This window comes from Dermacentor andersoni, chromosome 3 (genome assembly GCF_023375885.2).
Source record: "Dermacentor andersoni chromosome 3, qqDerAnde1_hic_scaffold, whole genome shotgun sequence".
In the NCBI taxonomy this organism is placed as follows: Eukaryota; Metazoa; Arthropoda; class Arachnida; order Ixodida; family Ixodidae; genus Dermacentor; species Dermacentor andersoni.
This window is the reverse complement of record NC_092816.1, coordinates 109,706,929-109,725,833: the sequence shown is the minus strand read 5'-3', so window position 1 is coordinate 109,725,833 and position 18,905 is coordinate 109,706,929. Positions and strand designations below refer to the sequence as shown.

The 18,905-nt window shown below is 44.6% G+C and overlaps 1 protein-coding gene across 3 annotated transcripts in view; it reads left to right on the top strand.

Moving 5' to 3' along the window:
* The window catches only part of LOC126539553 (putative RNA-binding protein EEED8.10), a 71,005-nt gene that overhangs the window by 49,477 nt on the left and 2,623 nt on the right, over window positions 1-18,905 (top strand). The window contains exons 19-20 of one of the 3 annotated variants that reach the window (XM_055075000.2): window positions 8,666-8,713; window positions 15,657-15,692. In XM_055075000.2, coding sequence (XP_054930975.2) covers window positions 8,666-8,713; window positions 15,657-15,692 — 84 coding nt within the window. Of the gene's footprint in view, window positions 1-8,665; window positions 8,714-15,653; window positions 15,693-18,905 lie in introns of all 3 variants that reach the window. The other 2 variants (XM_050186437.3, XM_055075003.2) reach the window with 2 other exon arrangements.

Below are 18,905 nucleotides of genomic sequence, written 5' to 3'. Positions count from 1 at the left end.
ACAGTACAGTTGAATCTCGATGATACGATCACCATTTATCTGAATTTCAGGATGGCACAAATGTTTTAGACATTCTAGCGAAAATGTGTTACGTACAGTGCATTTTGTTTTTGGATAACTCAAATGCTGTCTTGCTCATGGGTGACATGAATTTGAGCTGCCACAAGGACTCTCAATGCTGGGAGAGTACAGCCTTTGGTGTTGGCGCGTGAAGTTTTTGTCTCTTGTAACCCTGGCAGAATACTGTGCACATAGAAAGGGCACGCTGCAGCATCCAGTGGGCACGAGTGTATAGGCCTTGTGCATTTTAGTAGGGTCTCCTCGACAACATTGAGACGAGTGCTCCTGAAGCCATCAAGGATTTCGTCAACCGAAAGTTATCGTCGTAAATAAATTAGTGTCTTGCCTTCACTTTGGTTCCGTGATTGAGATTTGTTATGGATCTTACGAATTTCGGATGATACGAATGTCATTTGAAGCCCCAAGGAATGTTTATCGTCAAGATTGTATACTGCATAAACTTGAAATGATTTAGCCGAGGTGGCTGTTGGCCACCGAAATGGAAATTTAGCCAAGTCTTCATTTTGTGAGGCATGGTGCATAGGCAAGTGAGGACAACAAAGAAAGAAGCACTGAAACAAGCACTGAATTTCAAACTCTGGAATTCTTTATTAGGAAACATCTTAGTTGAGTGCACATGAGCACTCGAGAACATCAGTTCTGAAATAAAGTGGTGATAGTAGCTGCCAATGAATACATAAATAAAATGGCCGCCAATAGATGACTTTACAAGCGGACATGTTTTTGCCTGTTGCTTGCACTCTGAGCAGCCTCGGCAAAGCACAGGCCACACACTCGCATGTTCTCGTTCGTAAAGGACCACCCTGTGCAAAGCGTAGCCGTCACGAAGTCAGCATGGTTACCATGGCAACTGATGGTCATAGCGCTAAGCAATACCGAAGTCGGAACTGCGAATGTGGGCTGAAAATCGTTCGGATCTACGTATAGTGCGGGGCACAAATTTCACATAGTAAAATCTGGAAAAAAACCTCGGACTATACACGGGTTTTTACAGTATAGTTGGTTAAGGGAAGCTTAGAGTAAAAAAAAGATTGCTGACAATGACTTGACTTCCTAATGCAAAATTTGAGCACAGCTCTTCTATATAAAACTTATTGTCATAAATTTCTGAGCAATCTCTACTGTTTGAAGTACAGATGCCGCAAACGCGCACAGTCGCTACTAATTGCAACACTTGAGCTTGTCGAGGTGGCCAAATCGAAACGCGCCAAGCGTCTCAAGGTGTCTCATGTCTGCGATAAATTCATAAGGGCGTTTCACAGCGCTCGTTGATACATGCATCCGTGGCCTAATGGTTTCAATATCCGGCTCCTTTGCTAGAGGTCCTGTGCTCAAATCCTGCCATCGGACAACTTTAATAATGTTTATTTAATTACTTACCACACAGTGCATTGTTGAAAATGACTTGTTTACAAAGTCACAAAGCTGTTTGAACCCAGAAGGATGAAATTTACGCAAATGCAAGTACTTCCCATGATTCCCACGCTGGTACAGCCCCCATTGCAGCTCTCGTAGACACTGACGCCAGAGTTCCCTCTTGTAGTTATTGTATGAAACTCTATGACAAGGGAAGAGCAAGACTAGCGCCATGCGCGAAATATGGCAGCAGGAGCGCGCACTGTTCTAGCTGCTCGCAGTTGATGTCCTTGGTTACGGCGACGCAAAGCACGGGAACTGGTGCCAAAGAGTTGCGCTCTAAATTTAATTAGCGTATTTGCACAAATTTAACACACTCCCAAATCTAACATGTGCCCTATTTTCACGAGTTTAGAGGGTTCCTGAACTACCTCTCAAGCTTGGTGAAAAAACACAGTACGCGGATAGCACATGTCAAATTTCAGTCGTGTGCGGCACGTGGAGTTCACTAGCGGCGCGCAAAGTCACCTATTTCTCAAACTGTCTTTTCATTCGAGGCCTTGTCACCTGCTTCGAACCTTGCAGCAGCTTGCATACGTCGTCATATTAGGGTGTACTAGAATACGGTTGAGTGGCACAAGCAGCAGGGGCGACGCATGCCTTGCAGAGAGGCACACGATGACGCAAAATACTGTGCCATCACTGCGATCAAAGTGGATTCGGCCACATGAAGGTCGCGCAGCTGGAAACTGCTGCCGATACTTCTCGGAAGGGTCATTCGTACTACTTCGCATGCTGGTATATGCGTTCAGACCGCTCAAATGGTGTTCATGATTTCATATGATATGTATTTATGCCTTAGGAATTGATGCCTTTCTTTCTCTTCTTTATTTCATTTTATTTTTTTAATGCCGCTCGGTGATTGTGTGTGCATTGCGGCCGCAGTGTCAGCTTTCATTCTACTTTTGGAGAGCAAATATTTTTCTTGTTCTTCAAGCAGCATGTACCTCTCGTGTGTATTTTTGCACATACAGTTTTCCATCAGTAGGTCTTGCGAAACGCATACGAAAAAACATATGTAAGCTTCCTGCTTGCCGCCTCAAACACATAAAGCATATGTGCCCCATCCGGCGCCCTGTACTCAGATTTACTGGAAATATTCAGAACGCGGAGTAAATGTGGAAGTTGCAGAATGCGGAGTAATTGCTACGACTTCTTTTATTGCGGTCAGACCTAAGGTGCTGAAAACAGTTTAGGTAGCCATTACTGTATATATGCTTATCTTTGGCCTGTAGGCCGTGTGAAACTTTTTCTCCAGTCCATACTTAACAAAAAAAAGCAATGCAGTAGCCTAATTAGTGGCTGCATAATGGATATAACATTATTCTGATAAACTTGAGCTCACGGAATTTGATGGGAACAAAATGGAAAAACACTCCTGTACTTCTGTTTAAGTGCACGTTAAAGAACCCCACTTAGTGAGAACTGAAAACTGTGCCTCGTAATTATATCACCAGACGTAAAGCTCCAGAATTTTGGTTAATTAAAAATAAAGGTAGGTGCGTCCTTCGGCTTTTCTTCTAGGGGTGTGAACAAAAGAAGTTATTCTCGAGTCTGATTTCCGAGAAAAACATGTCACGCTTATCCTATATTTCATACCTAAATGTAATGCCGTTCCCAGCTGTACATCCGTTGCACTATCATAAGGTCAATAATGAAGCAATAAAAGGAACGGCATGCCTCACATACACGTAAAGATATATGTAGATCTGCTGTGTTCATTGAAGATAAGTGTGGTAACACATTGGGCACCCAGTTTTATTGGGTTGCAGACATGGTGAGACTGTAAAAAAAAATGTTTTCCTTGCCTGAAATAAGTTAGCAGATTTACAGGCTGCCCCCGAAACGGGGCACTTATGTTGAATGACAGCTAGGAACTTGGTCAGCAGAACCAATTAGCACCCGTGCATTAATTCTCTCGGGAACGGGTACGCCTCTGCGCAACAGCCACGACTCTCCAGCAGCACAATCATTTGGAATAAGAATTCTCACTTGCATTGGCCCCTCACCTTCCTCACTTGCATTGGCCCCTCACCTTCGAGGCTTCAAAAGTGCTGTTATGCATTACATTAGAACGGAAACTGCTATTTGATAATTTTTAATAGTGAATTCTGAAGTTGAATATGATCTGAATAGCAAATACCATTCGATTAGACTATGTTTATACTTCATTTCGCCCGCTGGCACGTTGAAGGAGATCGCCAGACAAGCCACGGCGATTACATTCATAAAGTCTTCCCGGTCTCCCCAATTCAGTCCGAGTGCATAGGCACTATTTTGTTCCCTAACACTGTTGTTCATATTGTTGTCCAATAATTGCCTTGATTCCTTTTCTCAGAAAGTCGATTGGTTCACCTGGGGCTGGTTAGCTTTTAAGAAATGCATGTGATTTCCAAAACACGCTTATTCCGGTCGGGAGTTTTCACTTTTTTAACCAGTGGATTTAGAATATTTGATCATTTTTCTCTTGCATATAAGTTGTGGGTATATATGTCTATGTACCTTTAGATTTATCTAGAAGTGCATTGGTCATCTGCACCTCTTCGCACCACGCAGTTAATTAACGTGGTTTATTTCACTGTAATGTTGTTTTCTTTGATCATTGTCCCCGATCAATATTCCACCAACAAGAAGCGCGCATAAAATGAAGCGATATCGGTAAAATTTTCTTACGTAGCTTCATGTTGCAGATAGGCGGCTTCTGTGGGAAAAATTACATGTCACTTTTAGAAAACAGTTTTGAAAACAAGAGTTCACCTGGCTAAATCTACAATTGATGCCGGCCAACAAGAGTCGCAGGCACACCAAAACAAGTAAAACCATAAAAAATTTCACTGCACAGACCTTCTGCAAGAGAAACTGGGCATCTCTCAGCGTCCACGCAACGAATGCGCGCTTGCTAGCAGACAACGCACTTGACAATGACTGCAAAATTGAAGGCGCCATGTTGTGTAACCCATGCTTAAATAGGAATACTTAGCAAGATGGTGTCAATATAAATTTGCAGTTGAAATAAAGCACCATTATAAGAGCATGCGTGCGCGATCGGTCTCAGCGCCTGCCGCGAAATTACGTTGAATATGCCACAAAGCGCGTCTCCGCCCCATTCCAGTTCGCTCGCAGTGCCCTCACACAATTTTTCCACGCGCAGCACCTCAGCAGGAGAGCGCTGTTCGGTCCACTCAACCAGTGTCTAGTACACTCTAGTCATATACAAGATTCCCACAGGCGGCTGCTACTGGCTGATAGGGGGCCTTAATCAAGAAGGGTGTTTGGTCTAGTCTGCTTCCTCCTAATGTTACTGTGTATTAAACCTTGGCCAGTGTGCTTGTCGGTGCCGTAGCCGTTGAGTCTCGCTAATTTCGATTGGATTGGAACACGCTCAAGTAGCCTCGAACCACAGAAAACTTAAGGTCAGACCACACGTACACTTGCCACGGCTCATACACTCCTGGCTAGATGCCTTGGCAGACATCGCTTTGTATTGACCCATTGACGGTGCTCCAATATACGCAAGTTGGAGGAAGCTAATACCCATCCGTCAAGCTGGTGCAGGTCAGAGCCAGTTTGCACTGTGCGTAGCATGAGCACATGAGCACGAGCGCGCTCTCCAGCCCTGTCGCGCACAAAGCAAACACTGTGAATAAGCGTCATGGTTGCAGATACAGTAGCTGTGGTCTACTACGTAGCGTAGAAACCACGGCCACTGCAGGGTGCTGCGACAAGCCTGCACGCTGAGCTCACTGCAGCTCACTGAGGACAACAGTGTTTGGTGCATCATAAGCACCGAAATTGGAATAGTGGCATCTACGTGAACATTCAAAATCAAATTTCAGCAGTATGTCATGGGGACAGTCATGGGGTCATGCCCCGCTCTGCCATAGCCATGCAGTGCCAGGCACTGAAGAAGGAGCGGGAGCACCGCAAAGGGAATCAAAGGGTATCTTTGATTCCCAAAGTGACTGAATGCGGCGGGCGACGCAGAAGGCAGAAGCTTCAAAATGTCATCAGGGCATCTCGTCAGTGCGCGCTGGTGATGGCGGCGGTTGCAATGGCGAGCTTGGCATCAGCTTCACATGTAGCGGAAGAAAGGCGATCGGAGTTGTGGAGACCAAGCAGCAAGAACCACGGAAGGGCACCCGTTGGTGGAAAATTATGCTCGGGAGGGCAGGCCAGAAGAGGGCAGCTTTGGAGGAGCAGCGACGTCGAAACTGGCAGCGAGGAGGCGAGGAGTTGATATGAAGGCGAGTGACAGGAGTGACTGGTGTCTAAACGGCTTGCAGACTGAAGAGTGAATGAAGAGGGGAAGGCAGTGGCTGCTTTTATAGGAAGGTGCGGAGGTCACAGAAGACTACGAGGGTATGGTGTTGGAAAGTGCCGCAAATACCGTGGTTCAAGTCTGCCAGTGCGTTTGTTGTGCTTAAAAAACAATTAGTCGCTCGTTGTGGGTACGCAGTGCGATTGTGAAAACTGAACGGTTTTGCAGTAGGGCCTTTGTACGATCACTGGGCAGTCTTTTCCCGAGGAGTGCAGCCGTGAAGTTTGCAAAACAAGAGTTTTCGGTGTACCGTTGTCGATGACACTGTGCTAATTGTACACTTTCAGTGTCGGTGTTCACGCACCATCGCGTACACGCCATTGACAAATGTCTAGGAACAAAATTCAATGACCCTAGCTGGCATTTAGACTCTACATTCATCTAAAGTCGGATGGTGCAAATTAAACATGACCGGCTCGAGAAAATTGCGAGCGCACTGTCAAAAGTACAACAAAGCAAGGGGCGGTGTTTTATTGCGATGCAGGCCGATTATGGCGAGCAGCGAGCAAATTTCTAGATCGGCTTCCCCAAAGTCGTCTTCCCAATTTGCTAACATAGCTCCTCGCATCAAACATAGCACTTATAGTCGGAGTGACACTTCTTTTGTGCTTTTCGGCACGTTTCAGTGCCAGAAGTGCTCTTCAGAGCGGTAAAACTTTGCTCATTGAGTGCACCCCATGGAATGCTATGACGCGAGTTTGCCAACGGTCTTTTGGCCACTTTTCGGCATCCACAAGACAGTGGTTTTCTGGCATCACAAAGTGTCAGGAAAACTTTATTTTCATGCAGATTCTGTCACTGGGGACACCAGCGATGTGATTATGACAGAGATTAACGGTTCGGGTGCGCTGCATCATGGAATGTGACAGCTTCCGTTCGCTCCTCAATAAATAGCTGGTAGCACTCGGCCCTCGCTTAGTACCCGTTACTAGGTGGTCATCACTTGTGGGTTTAACACTTCTGTGGCCTTTTCTGTGCCTGCGTGTGACTATTTCGTAGGCAGTATTACTTTGACACTGCATGTGTAAAAGTTGTTGCCACCGCTCGGTGGCAGTGATGCTTTCGCCCTAAGCAGGTCAAGCTCTTTGTGCGCTTTGAGTAATGCGGCTTAAAATGCATGCGTTTGGGTCAGGACCGAAAGAAATTTCGAATAAAGCAATATTTCGAGTAAAGTAATTTCGTTATAATGAGGGATTACTGTACATAAGCTTTAATAAGGAAAGTGCCACGTCATTGACAGATTGGTGCTTCATTGGCCACAGATACCAAGCACACAGGGGTGGTATTCTCAAGCAATAACTTTTAGAGACACTATTATCACGTTCGCGAAATTTTACATGACTGCATTTGACTTGTCAAAGTAGGCGGCCGAGATCATCCCTGGAACTATGTGCAAATGGCAAGCTCAGCACTGCGCCAGAAATGCTGGTGCCCGTATACGCCCACGCATTTGGTGCTGAGTTATACAAAATCTTGCAAAAGTGATAGTATATCTGAAAGTTATTGGCCAAGAATGACGCTCCAGATTGTAGTCAAGCAGAAAATGAACCCACAGCAAACTTCATGTATATTCACGAAACATGCTCAGTCGCCATTTTGTGATGGCAATGGCGCTATGTCCGACGACTGATGGTAGATAGGCTGTTGCCAACACTGTGAACACGATTTTGTGTTCGTATTTCATTCTATATAAAGTGCAGGCAATCGTCAGACCCATTTTCTTTGAAAGAAAGTGCACTTTAGATTTTTGCAATTATGGTAGCGTCCAGCCATTACTATAGCTGCTCACAGCATCATCCAATATTTGTGGCTTTGAAGAGTAACCGGCATCATTGCAGTTGTGCATTGGCTGACATATTTTGTGTACTCCTTGTTCACTCTAAACCTGCAGCTGAAAAGGATGCTCTGGAGCACATTTTGTTGCAGTTTTTTCTTGCCTGTGTAGCTTGACAAGACTCACATTGCTGATTGGCTAGGCAACTACTAATATGTAACTTTATTAACTACCATGGTTACTCGGTGGTGTTCTGCTGCTGGACACAAGGTTGCATGCAGAGTTCTGGGCCGCCACTACCACACTCCTATTAGTGAAGAATGCAAAACATACTCATGTATTCTGATTTGGATGCACATTGTAAAATATCTGGTCATCCAAATTTTAATCTGAAGTTTTGCACTATAGCACCTCTCATAATTCAGGTGTTTGTTTGTGACGTCAAACCTCATCAGTCGATTAATTTACAGTTTATTATTTGCGACTGACAGTCTCTGATAAAAAGAAATAAAGACAGTTCATGCTTAAAAGTTAACTTTATGGCACTCTCAGACCTCTTTGTGCTTCTCTCACATGTATGTTGTTGCAATCATTTGACCATTTCACTTCAGTGAGCCTCCGCAAAGTTTTGTGTTCTTAGGCACAAGTGCAACACTCCCCCACATGCTATGGGAGTGCAAGCAACAATACCAAGACCTTAATCCCGTGACCCGCTCGTCGAGATGGCACGCCGCCCTGCGCAGCTCCCATCTCGACGACCAACTCTGGGCGACCCAGCAGGCCTACGAAGCGGCGAAGAGGCAAGACGTCGACGTCCCATCGTGGGAGGCCTAGGCCCAGCCGACTGAACTGCTGGTGCTCATTAAAGTTCACTCTCTCTCTCTCTCAGGCACAAGTGGGTTTGAAAAGAGTAAACCGTAAAAGTGATGCTGAGCAGAGCAACTAGTTAGGCTTGTTGGTTGAACATAGTGGAAGGCTACAGCATGGGAACCGATGGAGACAAAGGAAGCACACAAAGTGAGACATTTAAGTAATCATTTTATAACTACGTTTGTTTGTCTTTTTTCTTTGTGCAGATTTCGACTATGACGACTACTGGGATCAGGACCTGTACGAGTATGAAGGTACAGATGCGTGAAGCTCAGGGCTGTTTTATTTTTATTTTCCGTTATTGTCCCTGCTCACAAACTGAGTGTGTGAAGGATATTTGGTATATACAGTCGACTCTCATTACAACGGGCCCTGATAATCCGACAAAAAACGTCCGTTTTATCCGAAGAACGCAATATCCGAGACTCCTCTCTTCCGAAGCTTTCGTCGCAATGTCTAACAACTTTATTGCAAAGAGTGAGTGATGAACGTCGAAAGTAAAAAAAAAAAAAGTCGCAGTTTCACCCGAAAAACAAAGCATCGATTGCAATAGCAAATTACGCAGGATAAGCGCGGCAGCAGCAGCGAGCGACTTGACCTTTGTGCTCTCTATCCCTTCAACATGAACTATACATCGAAAGCACAGCACATACGAAGCTGCCCACACTGGGTGCACCTTGTCCACGTCGCAGATCGCTTTCAAGATATGGCGCCCACGCAGGCACACACTTTGTCCGCATCGCAGATCGCTTTCAAAATACGGCACTCACGCGGCCGCATCATTAACAGCAGCCACTGGAGTAGAACCCCCCCCTCTTTCCTTCGCCGCCACCCCCTGCCCCCCACCCCCACCCTGTGCCTCGCGCGCAAAAGACGGTGCGCTTCCATCCTGCTTTCCTGCATCCCTCACATGCAAGATATTGGGGCGCAATCGTCGGCTGACCCTCACAAATCAGTTGCCAGCCGTGTCAACACGGCAAAAGTCCGTTTTATGTGCCCGATTTTGACAGAAATAGCAGCTAATATCATCCACTGTAGCCGATAGTCCGTTGTAGCACGGTCCGTTAAAAGCGAACTTTGTGGCATTAATAAAATAGGTAGAACAAACTAAAGCTAAAATATGGTTCGTTATATCTGAAAGTCTGTTGTACGTGGGTTTGTTGTACGTTGGTCCGTTGTAACGAGCATAGGCTGTACTAGTACTGTGACACATAGCACATATCGCATGCTTAGCACATTAGACAAACTTCCTATACTGCCCAGTACATTTGAACCTGCAAGCTTTTATAAAGTGCTCACCACATGAAGCCAGCAGACACTAGCCAAGAAAAGCACAGGGGAGATTACCTGTTCTTTTACTAATGAAGCGTAGAAATTAGGGGTGTGCAAATACAGAGTATAGTTAGGGTGTGTAAAAATTGTACAGTAGATTTCAAATCGAATATCGAATTGAATCAAGAAAAGAAAGCCGAATATCAAATTAAATATTGAATACTGAAAAATATGTTCTATGCTTACAAACATTGGCCATAAAAAAAACATGGTGCTGCATTTGCTCAGAAATCTACTCCCATTATGTAACAAGAATGTTACTAGCCATCGGTAACTTACCCCTGTATTCATATATGCATCTTAACTTGAAACTCACGCTTGGCTTGATTTAAATTACTCCTGTTGTGAACGCACCAAAGGAAATGCAATGAGCATTTTAGGTGCGTTCGCACCAGGGGTCGTTTACATATCAAGTCAAGCATGGGCTTCAAGTTAAGATGGATTTCTGAATATGAGGGTTAGGTACTTGGAATAGGGCAGTATAGTATGGTCTACTTTTATTAAAGGGAACATCAAATTAATATGCCATCACTGATAACTCAGTGCATATACAAAGGTCTGGAAAATATTTTTTATTGATAGAATGTCTGCTCAATGGAATCAACTGCCTGTTTCCCTCTGAAGCTAAAGAAATAGCAAAGTTATGTTGTCCTGAATACCAATGGGGTTTTCAGTTTGATAGTGGGCCATACTATGGCAATCTTCTGTTGCTTAGAAAGTTACTTTCTGGTTTTGTTCCATAAAATGGAAGAGCTTTCTTTTTTTTTTTTTTTAAGTCTTTAGGACAGGTGGTTTCTGTGGGCTTATTGTCCGCTTGTTAAAGGCAATCTGTGCGACATACAAAAGCAGAGAATGCACATTATGTTATGGCACCACTCCACGCATTCATCGGTATAGCATACTAGATTAGGGGTAGTGGGCCATAGGAAGGCTCCACAGTGAAGCAGTTCTCCCAGAAACACACAGGTGATACTGCTGTGTCTTTCACCTGCACCTTTCATGCATGCACACGTGTTGGACGTCTCCTTGCCAGGCTGAAAAACCACACTTCAGTACGCTCCACTGTGTTGGCTAACAAACAGAAGACAAACAGCGAAGAGAAGGAAAGCCAAGCTTCTTCGTTTTCTTTTCTTCTTTTTTCAAACATTTTTGTGAGCACACAAGTTCGTTCGGAAAAGTTCATACATACGCTGGTGGCACAGCTGGCTTATCAGAACCTGCACTCAAAAGAAAACATTCAGCGCACACACATAAGAACAGCACTGCTGCTCTTTGCAACACTGAGTCTGTTTCCAAATGGTAAATAAACATTTCACAGTGCCATCACCAGGTGTATGATTTTGTGCAGTCTAGAATCACAATAGCAATCCGAACCCTCTAGGCATGTTCATAGTTGTTTTTTGCATAAAAGTACTGGTGGTTCGCATGCTCGTTTACAAATGTGCAGCAAATCAGCATCATGCAGCACCTGTTTTGCCTCTTCCATGGTGTGCGAGAGTGTTTCTGATATTAGTGTATGGGGAATCGTATTATCTGGAATCTAATATTCGAGTAATCGCACACCTTTACCGAATGGAGCATTTTGAATCGAATATTGAATCCCAGAAATATTTTACAAAATTTATAGCTTACAAATTCTAGGCAAGAAAACATGTTGGGCATGCTCCGGAGTCTTGTGACATTACATGTCAAGAATGTAGCAAGCTATCAAAAACTTAAGCACACAGAAGTCAAGATATGCAGCACAGTCCACTCTTGTTAAAGAGAACTCCAAATTAGTGTGCCAGCACTAATTACAGCTCACTTCTAGTACTTGAAGGTCTGGAAAATAATTATGTATCAATAGAATGTCTTTTGAATCGAATCAAGTGCTTCTTTTCCTTTAAAGATAAAGGATTAATGATGCTATGTTGTACTGAATACAATGAGGTTCTCAGTTTATTACCAGACCTGTATCATGGCAATCATTTATTGCATAGAAAGTTTTGCTTTACAGTTTTCCTCTAAAATACAGAACTTTCCTGTCTTTACGGCAAGTGGGTTATGATAAGGTCAATCTGTTCAACAGAGAAAAGCGCGGACCGTGCATCAAATGACTTGATTACTGCGCCGCACGTAGCCATCGTTGGTGCTGTGCGGGTCGATCACGGTTGTCAGTAAAGAGTAAATGCTAAGTAAATAGTAAAGTAAGTAACAGTAAAGAGTAGATGCTGTTTCATTGTCAGGTTTGGCGTGATTTTCTACCTGTCAAAGATTCCAAAATCGGGAGGGTCACAAGTTCGTGGGTCGTTTGCGCGGCATCAAGCACGAGTGGCTCCTCCGCAACGCATGCAACGTGCAGCACTGCGCGGGTCTTCACACGTAATTATTCGAACAGTTCACTATTCGATTCGGTGATATTCGAGTAGCATTTGCACACCCCTGGCTGAAATGATCATAAAAAAGGAAATGAAAATAGACGCAAAAGCAACTTGCCACAGGTGTGAGCTGGGCCCACATCTTTTGCATTACGTATGTAACCCCTTACCGGATGAGCGGTTTAACGCGGTGGCTGTTCTCCCATCTAATTTCTTGGGTATTTCTGTATGCGTACTAGATCTAGCCCTGGGAGTGTAGCCAGCATCACAACTGTAGTGGCAGATGTAAAACATTCTTTCAACTGCAGGCATCACATAGCAATGCAGTGTGTGTGTATGAACACGCCATGCACACAGTATGTGTTTTCTCTTCTTTTCGGGCCTTTTCTTCCCATCTAATGCTGCAAGCACAGAAATTGTGATTGTCGTTACAGTATATGTATATACGAGGGACATTCTGAAAGTAAGTTTCGTCATTTATTTTCACATGGAAACTTCATTGCCAAAAGAAATACACCATGGCATCATAAACTATACACCTAGCACTATTTTTCCACATAGTCACCACTGACGTTGAGACATTTGTCATAGCTTGCAGTCAGTTTGTAGAAACCACTCTGGTAAAACTCGGTGCCCTGCGATATAAGGCCTGATACATGACCTCTTCACCATACACGATGTGTAGGCATTCATGGATGACGAACGCGCTAGTACCCCGTGCCCATTCAAACCGGATAACAGCACGCACTTCCATTAGTGACCACGTTGTTAGAACACATATTTCTGTGATCGTGATTTGTACTCGAATAACCTTGGGCACGTTGGCCTGTTGCTACTCTCTCTTCTTCAGCGCTCGGTGCATGTGTCATTCCTCCTCCGCTGACGCTCCTTCCGTCATTGAACCAGCAATGGGCATGGATTTTATGGTGATTGTTTGTTTCTCCTGGTGTACCATCTTCTCTTTAAAAAAAAGTGACGAAGCTTACTTTCAGAATGTTTCTTGTATATTGAATTAAAAGGGGGTCCAAAATGTGCTTCAAGAAAATTTGTCTATACCCCTGCCTAAATTTCTGTAGAAAGCTGCAATTTTGTAGCGATGCTTTTTCTGGTGCTCTTCCTCATCGCGCTTCATCAGTGGCTAGCGCGACCCCACACTCATGTTATAAATAAATTAAAATGAGGTCAGGTGGCATGGAATTGAGCAGAAAGCATCGTTACAAAGTCTTGGCCCAGAAGGCCCATTTAAAGGCCAACTGCAACAAAATTTTCGACTGCGTAAAAAGCCTAGTTTCAGATAGTTTAGATATGCAGTAGCCTCTGTGCAAAATCTTGTGCTTGAAATGCAGCTCAACCCGTCACAAAGAGCTCGCAAAAATGGGTCTTTCATACCGAAACTGAAAAAAAAAAAAATGATGCCATTATCGCTCAGCGGAAGTGACGTAGAGTGAAGCATGTGGCGAACCAGCACCCTCTGCTTTCTTTGCTTGTATTCCATTCTGGTGTATCAGTGAACAGGTCCTGCACGTCTGCTAGTCACAGAGTTAGTATGCTTTCTTAGCTGCGTCGTGCACTATGACAAGGCTGTTGCACACCCACGATGTTCTTTTAATGCTAGGTGTTCTCCGAGCCTAGCATGTTTTCTCTATCTGACTGTCTACATTCAACAGCAGGGCCTCGATGCGTTCTGCCTCCGCTCAAAGAAGAGCGTATTAAGGTGGCTAAGCTAAACGTGCGGTATAGTCCGGCTTAACGCGGACACGATCCACGTGCAGTGCAGTTACGCTAAATCGACAAAAGTTGGACACTCTAGTCTTATGTGGCTGGTACGGGGATTGAACATGTCCTATCGCAAGCTGGAGAAACTGGAACGGGGTGCATCGCACGCTAGCTTGGCTGAACAGCAGCATGCTGTTCGGGTTCACTGAAGCGATTGTGTTGAGTTTGCGCCTTCGACAAACAAATAAGCGCTCGCTCGCCACACACTTGTCCGCTAGCGCTGCGGCAACACCTGATTGCCGGACTGCTGCGGGTCAAGTGCAGGCTAAAATTTTGGCGATCTTACCGTCTCCGGCATGACTTATCAGACTTCACCGGCTGTTGCCTGGCACGCTGGAAGTGCTGGACTCATCGACTGTTCAGACCAACCCGACAACTACTGCCATGTGTAGTGAAGGGTGATAATTAGCTGAGGCTTCACACAACCGGGCTAGAGGGGCTCAGTGCCAAGTGTGCATAATCTCACGACCAGACAGGCCAGACTGCGGCCGGGATAAATATTGGCCCGTTTCGCTGTGGCGACGTTGCATTCCTGCATGGCTTGCCACCGCATCTACACCATGGCCACTGCGTCGTGTTCTCCTTCGTGACAAATGCAGCACGTGGTTCCTGCTCGTTTCTGGCACTGTGTCAGGAAGGATTTCCTTCGTGTACTTCGATGCATCCAATGTAGAGACGCACAAAACACCTTCAAGATGATGCACTACTGGAATTGATCGCTCGAGAATACCGCCCTTGAATACAACTTACCTTTGAACGTTACCTTTGGTTTTTATGTGCCATCGCGGCATATAGTACTTATAGTCAACTCGAGAAAGCGTTTGCCAAGCAGGTCTTGATGGGTAAGTGACTGTGCTGTTGAAGTGCAGCTTCGTTTACTGCAGTTTGCATGCTTTGTAGGCATTGGTTGGTCCGCGTCGCACTTGCCTGCCATGCCGCGGTGCACGCTTGCGCTCGGAAAGCTGCGACAGGAAAGCTGTGTTCGGCCTTCCTTTGCTAAGTGTTGCGTAATGCACAGCCATTGCTTGTGCTCGAGTATGTATTCGAGCACCCGATGGCCACGCAACGCATCGGCATTCTTCCAACAGCTCAAATCATGAGTGCAGCAGGTACAACGCACGCCGAGAGGGATGCAGGTCATCTCGCAAATGACGAGCAATACGCCTGGCTGCCTAGGGTCAACATGGCGCAACTGAGAGGTAAACAGTTACATACGGTTCTTCAATGTGCGCCATATCCGCATCGTTACTGCTTTGTCGCCAGGTGCACACGTTGTGTGCATAGGCGCTATTTAGTAGCTGCTAATAACAAAATTAGGTGGTTACCAGCCCTGTGGCTTTGCCAAGATTACTTTGAGAGTATACGCTAGACATCTATATTCAATTTAGTCCTAGTGAAATTTTGTTGCAATTGGCCTTTAAGATGAACTCTGGAATCCTCTAGCAACTGAAACTGTTCTAAAACATTTGTTTCCTTGTTGACTAAGCTTCCCTTTACGTAAACTTCTAATGAGAATGGGTTATTTTCGTGGTCTTTTCGTGTTCATATTAAAGGGAGTGTGCTGCATTCACAGGGATTTCTAATCTGCCTTCTGAAGTGAGGGAGACCAGCGCTTTGTTTACACTGTCAGCTGTGGTCTTCGGACATGTGCTGCAGTAGTGATGTTGTGTGAGGTGCGTAACAGTATTTCTGTTCATACTCTCATGCACTGGCCCTTTGTTCGTTTCAGCAGCTGAGTATGGGTACTGGGATTCAAGTGACTATGAAGGTATGTACTGAGCACTTTTGTAAGTGCAGTCATTTACATTAGCCATGCTAATTTTATAATACAGTTAAACCTCGATATAACGAACTTCAATGAAATTGACGATGTCACGAAGTATTTAACTTTTCATGACCTCTTGTCCACAGAACATCATGTATTTGGAACCTCAATATAACGAAGTATGTTTGTGTACAATTTCAATATAACAAAATTTCGTTTCTGCCTAAAAGGAATGCTGAGACAATAAATGGAAACTTCCGCAGACGCAAATGGACAAATGATTGAACTACAAGCGACTGCTTCCAAATGCACTTCTCAAATCGTGTACCACACAACAAGAGCGATCGCCGAAGTGGAGCCGCATCGTGTTCCGCATCGTGTTCCGTATCAAGTCTGAGTGCGATAAGATCCTATCGCAGCCCGGGCACTGTGTGCTTTAGGTGTGAGTGAAAGTGTGCGAGGGTGAAGAAAGATGGTGGCTTCGAGTGCCGCCTTCCCGCACAAGCAAAGGGATAGAGGGGGAGGCGAGCGAGCACGCGGTAACGCCATCAAGCACGCATGAGGGCCGTGGGGCAGGGAAGGATAAGTTGGCACTTTTTTATTTCTGGCACGCTTCTCGGCCATGGCTGCGCATGGCTGCAAGCACGGCTGAGCGCATGCACAGCCGCACACTTTGCTTTAGAGGTAATCTGCCACGTGCAATGAGTGGGCGTGCCGAGACGGCATGGCATCACGTAAGCTGTCTCCCCACGCATTTAGTATCGAAGGTTGTGTAATCTCGAGTTTTGGTGACCCGTTGGCGCTAGAGGCAGACGAAGCATTCACTCCCTGCTGCCGGCGCTTTTCATGACAGTGCCGTCCCATTGCGGGCGACGCTATCAGCCATGGGGGTGGAGCGCACGCGAAAGTGTGGCTGGCTTTGCTTAATTCGTACTGCCAAAGTGAAGATATCGTCGACATGGCATGAAACTGTATCATTCGTTGCCGACTCCCAAATTCATCAAAATGAATTGTTTTCTCATTCAAATTTGCTTTTTCACTTGGCCGATAATTCGGAAAATTCTGCGTTCCCTTTCGGTGTAAAAAAAAGGCGACCGGTGGCTGTAATTATTTGCTTAAAAGGTCGAATTTCTGTACAACCAGATTTCAGTACAACGAAGCAAATTGCCGATTTTAGCAGTTTCGTTATACCGAGGTTTAACTGTACTCTTCTGTTTTGATATCAGAGCTGGTCTTGTAGCCATTGCCATTCTTCTTTTTGACATTTGTAATACATAATTTTTCGCATGCTTTTTCTTGTATGCCAGCTGTCCCAACTAAATGTCATCAAAAATGAAATAACGGAGGGATTTACGTGAACAGTGTTCACTGTATATTGATAGGTACCGTCCACGCTGGTTGTAAGCCTTTTATTTTTTTGTTCATTGTGTGCAAATAATTATTTACATAATTATTACACGCAGCGCTCACTAAAAGGCACGGACGAAGAATAGAGACAAAATACAAGCGCTGACTCATGACTCGATAGCAACCCATATCTTGCATGGGCCCTGTTCTTTCTTTTCTTTTTTAGCAAAAAAAATCAAAAATGAAGAATATCTCGTGAAAATGGGTCCGTGAGCCGGCGATAGTACAAGTGCCTTGCCCTGTTGTTCATGTGTCTTCTGTCTTTTTGTTGCACTATGAAAATTCTCATGCAGAGTGCTAAGTCACAATATGGTGAAATATAAGCAGCTCCTACAGGCTAGGTGACTATGAGTCGTGAGTCAGCACTCGTGTTTCGTCTCTATTCTTTGTCAGTGTTTTTTAGTGCATGCTGTGTGTAATAATCATGCAGATGTACCGACTCGCCCAGTTAGCTACCATATTCCAGTAATGATTTAATTGAGCTTATTTGCATAAAACTTAATTATCTTATTTGTTAACGCTTTCAGTGTCCCATTTTCTCAGAGGTGACGCTCCGGAGCGCGAGATATTTTTCTCGGGTGTTATCAAGAAAAGAAAGAATCTTGTGCAAACATACAACAGATGGCAGAAACACAAGTCTCATGGCTTTGCACTACAGCACAAATATTTGAACAAAGAATTGCGGCCGTAGTGGTGTACGAGGCCCAGGAACCAGCCCTCGTATTTGCGAATTCGCGCGCTTTGCACAGCACAACCATGCCCACGTACGGGCGCGTTCCACAGCCGCTAACAAAGACGCAGATTGAGTAAACCCAGAGAGAAGAGACAATATGCTTCCAGAAATGTAAAACAGATGGCGGAACCACCTTGGAGCTTGCCAACTTCGTGCGACTGTGCTCATACAACTGATAACTTACGGGTATGTTAGTGACATGGCAGGACAGAAACGTAGAAACATTCTGGTACATCAGTGACACTGAAAGAGTTAAGATGTCTGTGCAGAAGTTGTGGAGGATGTCGACAAATGAGTCAGCAGTGTTTATAGCAACCCATATCTTGCATGGTCCCTTTTGTTTCTTTCTTTACTTTTTTTTTACCAAAAAAAAAAAATTCGGAAATGAAAAATATCATGTGAAAATTGGTCCGTGAGCCAGCGATAGTACAGGTGCCTTGCCCTGTTGTTCATCAGTCTTCTGTCTTTTTGTTGCACTATGAAAATTCTCGTGCAGAGTGCTAGGTCACAATATGGTGACATATAAGCAACTCCTACAGGCTAAGTGACTATTTTTCACCACCCCAGTTCAAAAGGGATGCCATTAAAAGTCATCATATACATCTGCTGCAAGCCCTGCAGTATGAAGATTAAGAGCTTAGTAGTACCTGTTATGTGAAAAATAGCATTTTCTGCTCAGCTTTGCATAACAGTTCACCTCGGTAAGTTTCATCATAATGCTACGTAGCTAAGAATTCAGGAAACCTGAACTGCATAGATGAATGTAACAGCATCACCATTCAGTTCTTGTTGAGGCTGACCATGTGAAGTCTCAAAGTAGTTAACATAAATGGTCTTCTGCTTCAAATAGATGTGCTGTTAGCTAGTTGGCTTTCATATTTATTGAATATAACAGCTAAAAGATACTGTCACGGAGAAGAAGCAATTGGAACTGGTTTACTTGCAGCTGCTCATTAGCAGCAAAAGAACAGTAAAAGCTATATACTCAGATATGCACATGTACCAAATGGTTCTTAGCAAAGGCAAGGTCCAAAATAAACATACCCACTATAGACAAGCATAGTTGACAGTATCGT